The sequence below is a fragment of the Sitodiplosis mosellana genome, unplaced genomic scaffold, assembly GCF_009176505.1.
Source record: "Sitodiplosis mosellana isolate CC-2019 unplaced genomic scaffold, AAFC_SMos_1.0 Smas_scaffold_6170, whole genome shotgun sequence".
Lineage (NCBI taxonomy): Eukaryota > Metazoa > Arthropoda > Insecta > Diptera > Cecidomyiidae > Sitodiplosis > Sitodiplosis mosellana.
The window spans coordinates 1,499,616-1,508,247 of NW_022601411.1; the positions used below are offsets into that span (position 1 = coordinate 1,499,616).

The window sequence follows — 8,632 nt, forward strand, 5'->3', positions numbered from 1 at the left end:
ACACGTGAAATACACCTCTGACGTCGTTTTGGTATAGAAAACTGCTATTTTTTCGTGAAAATAATGGGAGTCCACGAACACTTGAATATCCATTTCGTTGTCATTTTGGTCATAAATCGGCATTTTGGCATCTGAATGTATGAAATTGAACTTTTGCTCGGGGGATACATAAAAAATGCACTTTCCAGAGCTTTGGTGGTTGGGAACTAATATTTTTTAATGAAATAATGAGAATCCACAATCGTTTCAATACTCTTTTTATGGTTATTTTGAAATTTAATCATATTTTACCGCATTTTATAATGTGCAATTAGAGGAAATTGGAACTTTTTCAATGGTAGTGGAAATTAGATAGTGCAATCTCCAGAACTTGTGAAATTAGAATGCCAATGTGTTACCCAGAAAATTGCAATTTCCTGATAATAAGACCTTAAATTAGACATACTTCTGGTAAAAATGTTTTTTTCCAAAAAAAAGCCTTACAAAAGTAGTGATATCAGATGAAAAACCTCTAGACGAGGTTGAAATGGAGTAACGCTCCGTGCGTGGATTCACCACTCAAAATGACTGATATCATTTGAGTGACGCTAGGACGCTGTATTACTGGGAACGAAGTTCAAAAGTGTTTTTCGCATTCACTATTGTGAAAATTTATTTACAATAAGGAAAAATATCGCGTCACGACTTTTGAATTTAGTCTTCAAGTCAAGCTTTAAAGCGTTTTACCGTCCAAAAGTTGTCTAGAGGTTGTTCATCTGATTTAATTTTATCAATGTACGGCAATTTAGTGAAAGATTTGTCCAATGAACTTTTTGATTTTACTCCTTTAACAATCATTATTAAATTGAATAATGCAATTACCCCGTGTGAAAAATTTGTGACTGACTAGCCAGCGGCCTAATTTCGGACTTTTTGGCTGACTATCACTGATTAAAAGTGAATATCTCGAACAAAATATTCGACTGTAGTCAACTTCAGTTATAGTCATCTAGTAGCCAAAAAGTCCGAAATTGGACGACTGGCTGAAAGAATAACTATGCTAAGGGAATTTCTCACGTAAAAACTGTGAAGATGTTTGAAACTGTGAAGATGTGGAAGTTATCGAAACTATGTGGATTTGTATAGATTTTATAAATTTTTTGAGATTTCAAGATGGCAGATTTTGTGAAATCCAACATGGCGTCGGGTGATCTCGCCTGAACTGTCTTGTTTTTAACACTAAATATGCATGGATTTTCTAAATTTGGGCAAAACTACGTAGATTTCAGAAACTGTGGAAGATTTTGAAAGATTTCAAAACTATTTCCGATGAGAAATTCCCCTAGTAACTATGTAAAAGTGATTTTTTCTATACAACATTTTTGAATTCAATCAACTTAGCCAGTTTAAGTTATTTGCAGCTACATAAAACTGAGTGACTGTCAGTCACTTCATTTGCACACGGGACTCCACAAGAAAAGTAATCTTCTTGAAAAACAAAAGAATCTTTGAAACGTATATAATTTTTGAGATCGTTTAACCCTCAACTGCATGAATTTTTCCTAGGACTGGGAGTACTGGTATTTGGTTGATTTTTGGCCATAGATAACGAAAAAAATATTCATAATCCTAGATTTCCCATGGTTTAGTCAGGAAATGCGATAGAAATAAGTCAGAGAACAATGAAATCCATTGTTTAAAAGTGTCAAAAATATGTCTAATTTGGAAACCGAATAATTTATTTTGTCAAATTTTCGTTTTCGTGCACATTTTTGTTTATAACTCACCAATCGTACGACATAGACAAATGACGCCAAAGACAAAAATAAAGAAAAAACATTGACAAATAAAAATTCCCCTTGAAGCAATGTCATCTGCCGTACGATTCACATTATACAGGTGTTTAAATGATGCCCGCCAAAAGGCGGGCTTATGCAGTTGAGGGTTAAGAATGGATATAGTCTTATAATTACCTCCAGTTGTTCATTTGACACTATTTTTTATTGAAACTATCATATATATATATATATCATAAAATCAACAGGGTTATAGTATAAACATATCCAATGAACTGAGCTTCTATCTTTTTCTTGACCTCTTCAATTTTATAATCTTCAGAAAAAATACAGTCCGGGTCGAACATTATTGATTTTGATTAAAATAATTTTCATAAAATACAGAATGTATACTTCGATTGAAACTAAATTCCATGTAGTGCTTGAATGAATAATTTGATGGAAAAATCAAATTAACGTAAAAAAACCATTTTAAATAACGCAAAAAGAACGCAGAGAGGAGCGAAGTGACGATCTGCGGTCTTGTTTTTTCTTATTTTTACTCAATATCGAGCTGTACCACTATTGCTCACAATTTCATTTATCTCTTTTTATTACAAATTGTTCTCTGTCCCGCAAGTTCAACTCTTACTTTCATGGTGTCAGAAATATGTTATGATTGAAGCGTTTTTGTTAACCACATTTGAGATTTGAAAATATAAGGAAGTAGCAAAATCAAACAATATTGCAGCTTAAGATATAGTCTTGAGAAAACGAACGAAAACTAGGCAATAAAAATGGATGAAAATGAAAACAAAAACACAAAATGCTCTCTGAAATTTAAGACTATTTATAGTTTATTGAAAGGAAATCAAACGCCATTGCTAAGCTGTTTCGGTTTAATTTTTGAATCAAGTTCAGACAATCACGGCGGGTTTATTGGACTAAAGTGCCAAAATGAGCAAATAATGCCGATGAGCTTCGGTTGGTTTGTGTGACTACTGCTTTTTCTGCCACTGGCGAATGCAGAAACAGGAAGTTAATATATCAAAATGAAGTTGTGTTTATTTGGTAATTGAGACAAAATTCAAATCGCCCATCAAATAAGCTTGAAGGAGCTCCGATTTCCTCAACTCTAAAAAGATAAAGTGTAAAAATTGTGATTGTCTTCTGTTTGAGATTTGAGTTGTTTGCACATAAAATGTAAATTACGTTTTAAGGTTGAGTTCCGCGATCGCGATTGGCCAACTTGTCATAGTTTGGGTTCGCACCTGATATTGGCATGTGATTGAGGTGATCATAAGGGCATTCTCGTTCTTCGATTTCTTCGTAAATGTGATCTTCCGGTTTCGAATTTACTTCTGGCTCTGGTTGTGGCACTGGTTGTGGCTTTTCGCCATGGCCATTTCGGCGGTAAGAAACTTGCATTTGTTCTCTGTTTTTCGAATATGATTTCCAACGGAGAATGATAACAACGGCTATAATATTGATGATGATGATGATTGGACACAAACAGTCAAACACAGAATCTTTATGATTTGAAGAGTAACGAAAGTTGTCGAAAACCACAAAGTTTAACCAATGCCCGATCTAATAACCCATTTTAAACTCTCTATTTTTAGATGGTCTGTTTTTACTTTGTCGCACAAATGTTGGGTGCATGGATGGGATATGGATTGTTGATGGTAATGACTCCAGCTGATATTTTTGCTCCACTCGGCGCTACTGGACCAGCGTTGTGTGTGACCGCATCACATGCAGATTTGACACCATTCCAAGCTGTTGCAATGGAATACATTTCAACAACGGTACTCATTCTGATCTGTGGTGGTGTGTGGGACCCAAGAAATGCCCAACAACAAGACTCAATCCCACTGAAATTCGCCTTTGCTATCACAGCTATCGGAACCATTCTCGGTCCATACACCGGTGCCAGCATGGTGAATATTTTCTCTGATTTTTACATTTTCATTTCTTAATTTTACCTGACAAATGGCTTCATTGGGGCCTCTCATTTCGCATTTCAGAACCCCGCAAGATCATTTGGACCAGCGCTATGGAATCAAGATTTTACCATGCATTGGGTGAGTCACGATCATTTGATTTCAAATTTTACACGTTCTCATACCATATGGGACATATGTGAAATGACATGTGAGATTGTGAGAATGAAAATAGCAATACAGGAATAAACATTCTGAAACGCATCAAGAAAAAAAAATCGCAAAAATGGATCATGAGTTCTGAATATGCAAAAGTGAAACATGAATTTACATGGGCAGCATAGGAGGTTCATGGTCCACTTTTGCATATTCAGAACTCATGATCCATTTTTGCGAATTTTTTTTTCTTGATGCGCTTCAGAATGTTTATTCCTGTATTGCCATTTTCATTCTCACAGCCTCATGTAGTCACTACGTTGTATATAACCTTGAATTTAAAAAAAATTCAATGGAAAATGCCTGATTTAAAATTAACCATTTCATCGTTACCATTTGAATGAAGTATACTAAAACCAATTTTCGCTTCTCTTCGACAGATCTATTGGGTGGGTCCATTGCCAGCCGGCGTCATCACTGCCATCATCTACAAAACCGTGTTCCGGCGAGAGGTTGAACAGAAACGGCCATCACAAGTGTCCGACATCGATCGCAAAGTAAATGCTTGTGACTGTGTACCTCTTAAAAGAATTCCAGTTTAAAGTGCTTGACTGAACTCATTAGCCACTTTGTTTGATATGCTTCACATTCGTTTATTCCTTGCACTCATGTACATAAGCACGCATGCACACACGCTACACCCAGCAAATCACTAATTGATGAAATACATTTCTGTGCGGTTTGAAATTTAAGTTCGAAAAATTAGATAAAAGAAATTGTTTTCTCATAAGAAGAAAAAAAAATCGACGATATGAACAGATGATTCAACATTGAGTATGATGGCGGCGCCATCATAGCGGAACATTTCGAGAGCAAACACGAGCTGAATGAGTGTAATAGTTGAAAAAAAAAGGAAAATATTCGTGATTTTTATCATGGTTCCTGAATATTTATCAAAAGTTTACCGAGAATCACACAATTTCCGGGCAGTGTGTACCAATTTAGCCAATTTCTGTTGAAAAGTGCACAGATCATCTTTTTGTGCATTGAGAAAACCAAGTCAAATTTATTGATTAACGAAGAAATCGTTTTATCGTTGCTTTTCAATTCGTTTGCAGCGAGAATTATCGCAGCAAATTCACAGTTATTTATACTTGCAATAGTCATTGGTGATATTTGATTGATTCGGACCGTTGTGGTTTTGGCAAAGATTTCCTTCGTTGCTCCACTTTATTCTTTCTGAACCGCGTTGTGAAAGACGCAAATTGTTTCTTTGGATCGTCTGTTTCTCCCGACCAATTGTTTTAGAGTTTGGAATTTCCAAACAATGAAAACAATCTATTAGAGCTAGTGTACATGAGACTTTGTAAAGATTCCAGCCAAAATTCCCGATCAAATCGCAATTTGAAACGAACTTTGCTACTTTTGGTCCAAGAATTTCAGAAGAAAAAAAAATTTATTTCGTAGGCCAGATTTACCCTTTCAATGTGCGAATCAAGAATTCGATTCAATTAAATAAAAACTTGTAATTTGATTCAATCTTTGTTTAAAATTTGGTTCAATCTTTGTCTAAAATTGCCGTTTTGGTGGATTATCCACATGAAAAACTCAGTTGCGTGTCGAGATGCATGTGTCATGTGCACGAAAGGAGGGAAAATGCACATTGCCGTCAAACCGATAGTTATGTTGTTTGACAGTGCTGTAGTCCAGCCCTTTTTTTATTTCCATCAAATTGCAACATTACATGCGCGCAAACTTCACACAACCAACACTCCTATTGGACAACATTGACGGCATATTCCCCTTCATATGCACATTTTGAACAATCGCAACGTGAACTTTGTGAACGTTTTTTCAAGTTACCGACGAAGGAAATTTAGATGTTTATTGCTCCTCAAAAACGTACTCCTCCATCAACCCATTATTTACCAAGTGTTCGAAACCCATTTTTTTTCCAGAAATCCAACATTTTGTTTGGAAAATTCTGTTTGGATTTAAATCAAACTCTTTGTAATAAATATAAAAATTACATATTATGTATGGATGTATGCATCATTCAAACCATGGGCTAAATTTCAACTACCAGACAAAATCCGAGAACTAAAAGTCACCAAACTAAAGAAATTCAATCAAAAATCACCAAAACCACCATTGCATTTGTAGTCTAAGCGAAAACTCGTTACATTTTAAAATAGTCCGTACTGTGCCGTTGGCAAGCAACTAGACAACCAATTACCATTTGAAAATTGTATGCTTAAAAAATTGTATTAATTTGTTGTTGTATTTTAACCATTTTCCAATGTTAAGTGTTATGCGAGATTAAATTAAGCAATAATTTAAATGTTTTATTGTAACCACACACATGTTTGAATAGCACACTTTTGTTGTCGATTGTTTTAATCAAATGTTGTTTCTTTGTTCCGTTTTTTTCTTTCTATTTTTTTTTTGTTTACTCAAATTGATTTGTTTTGATCGTTGATTTAGATCTGCACAATATGGTCTTGTGCACGATGTTTTAACACCTTTGGGCAACAACCCATGATGGAATGCGCATAATTAACACGTATTTTCTGCACGAAGAAATTTGAATAACAGTTTTGCACCAAATAACCGAAACCATTGTCATTCCCTTGCGACATTGACTAATTATGCACGAGTTTGTGTTGATTCCATGGAAAATTAGGTTACACACTAAAATGATTGAATTCCCAAAATATTTCGAAATTCACCGGGCAAAGTTTACTCAAACGCATATTCAATGGCACTTGCATTTGAAATTGTTTCATTCGCAGAAACCGCAAGTGATAATCACCATGCCGAATGACGTGCAAATCAATCACATGTAACCGTGGGTAGTGTTCTTTGACTTTGATACATCCAGTAGCCACTAGTTCACTTGGATTCTGCTACTCGATTCGGAGGACATTTCGGCTGATACGATAGTGGCTTTCGATAGGTGCCTAAGCTGATTTAAGACTGGGGTAATCGGCAATTATATGACTGGATGGCATTTGCATTTAACACAGGAGATATACATAAGTTAATGTTTTCTTTAAAGACAGGGAAAAAACAAATTTGACTCGAATTAAAATTGCGCTGATTCGAATCCAATCATATCAATTCCGTAATTACAAACAACACACAATATCATTAGACTATTCCAATAGCACAAACTAGCAATATTCTCTACCTGAATGGAGTAAGGCAGAGACTGAAATAAGAAATTTTCAGAAGATCTGAAAACGCCATAAATTGTGTTCAGAAGATCCGAAATTCCGATTGCAATTTAAAAAACAAAACGGAACTCTGAATTATAGATTCGTTTTTTTTTTTGTATTTGGAAGATTAAATTTGTTGTACGGAAAAAAAAAAGAAATGTTTGATATTTCCCATTGATTTTTATCATTCATCCACAATTTTATTGCCGATCTTGGGAATTATTTTTTCAATATGAATGCCTACTCAGCACATTAGTGCATGCTAGTGCCATGATTTCTTCACAATCGGTGTTTTAGGATATTCAATCATCCAACTTCGATTTCCGACGAACTTCAGAATGCAGGTGTTTACAAAAAATTCGAAAAAGTGAACAGTTTTTGCGATAACGAATTTAATATTTGCCATATCTTGATCAACAATTTTAGTGTTTGCACGTGGCGACTGAAGCGAGGCGAATATTTCGATATGATGTGTAATGAAATTCAATTTTACCTAATTTATTGTAATATTTTCTATCAAAGAGTATTTTGTATGCGTTCTTTGGGCATACATTTTGTTTCATTTGAAATTTCTGAGGATCCGTAATTTAAAACTAGAGCAGCATTTTTCCGTTCAGAAGATCCGAAAACCGGCAGAAGATCCGGTTATTTCAGTCTCTGGAGTAAGGTATGGCAAATGTGGTTAAAGTTTCCACCATTTTTCTCTGGTATTAATATACGAAAATATCCCGTTTCAGACGACACAAATTGCCGTTGAATTACTCTCTGTAAAACAGGTGACAACAACTAATTCTATTTCATATTCTGAATACCAAAAGCGGTAAGTGTCATACAGTTAGGGTGAAGTGTCTGTTGAAGATGTGTGAATGAGGGCAATCCGATATGAATGGATTTTGATTGAAACGAATGCTGTGGATCAAAAGAATGAAAAATTGAATCGAGTCGTTCTCGAGCTATGGCTTGCGTTGTGCATATGCAAAGATGGAGTTAAAATGGCTCCAATTACTCATTTGGAATGATTATCAATGAAACATTTCCAAGCCGGTATCCATTTAACTTGAGGCATTACTATCTAACCGACTCTCTTGACGTCGCTAATGAAATTCAAATTAGAAAAAAAATGTCGAAATTCAAATTTGAAGCTTGATGAAGTTTTGGAGGCAATAAATGGAGTCGATAGTGATTGGTAAAACTGCATTCAGTAGCTCATGCATGCTCATCTACTGCACAAAGGATAAAATTGCTCCAATCGATAGTCGGCTGTGTAAAGAAAAGATGTTTCTCTCGTAAAAAAAACATCATGTAAATCGCATCGAAATCGTGTTTGCCACTAAATGCAATTGCGTTCTTTTAATATTGGCTCTTGCTCGCTCTCTTCCCCTCCATTCTAACTCTCCCAAATGAGAATAATCAATACAGTCATCCGATGTTTGTTTATCCATTGAAAGTGTTGACACGTTTGGTTGTTTTTTTTTTGAATTCCAACGAGCAGAGACAAATCGAATGTTGACATGCAAGTTCAGCAGTCAATTCGTGATGTATTTCATTTTAAGCACAGCAA

At 35.1% G+C, this 8,632-nt stretch overlaps 1 protein-coding gene across 1 annotated transcript; it reads left to right on the plus strand.

Annotated features, from left to right (window-relative positions):
- Positions 1–3,152: 3,152 nt before the first annotated feature.
- LOC129575920 (aquaporin AQPAe.a-like) lies at positions 3,153–6,224 on the plus strand. Its single transcript, XM_055460158.1, has 4 exons — positions 3,153–3,167; positions 3,377–3,694; positions 3,782–3,838; positions 4,294–6,224. Exons 1-4 carry the CDS (start codon positions 3,153–3,155, stop codon positions 4,453–4,455), a joined length of 552 nt encoding a protein of 183 aa, XP_055316133.1. The 3' UTR covers positions 4,456–6,224.
- Positions 6,225–8,632: the final 2,408 nt, after the last annotated feature.

Bases quoted from the DNA above. Each gene is read 5' to 3' on its own strand.
- LOC129575920 (XM_055460158.1), top strand. The intron at 3,695-3,781 runs GTGAATATTTTC...TTCGCATTTCAG, and splicing joins CATACACCGGTGCCAGCATG to AACCCCGCAAGATCATTTGG. The intron at 3,839-4,293 runs GTGAGTCACGAT...TCTCTTCGACAG, and splicing joins AAGATTTTACCATGCATTGG to ATCTATTGGGTGGGTCCATT.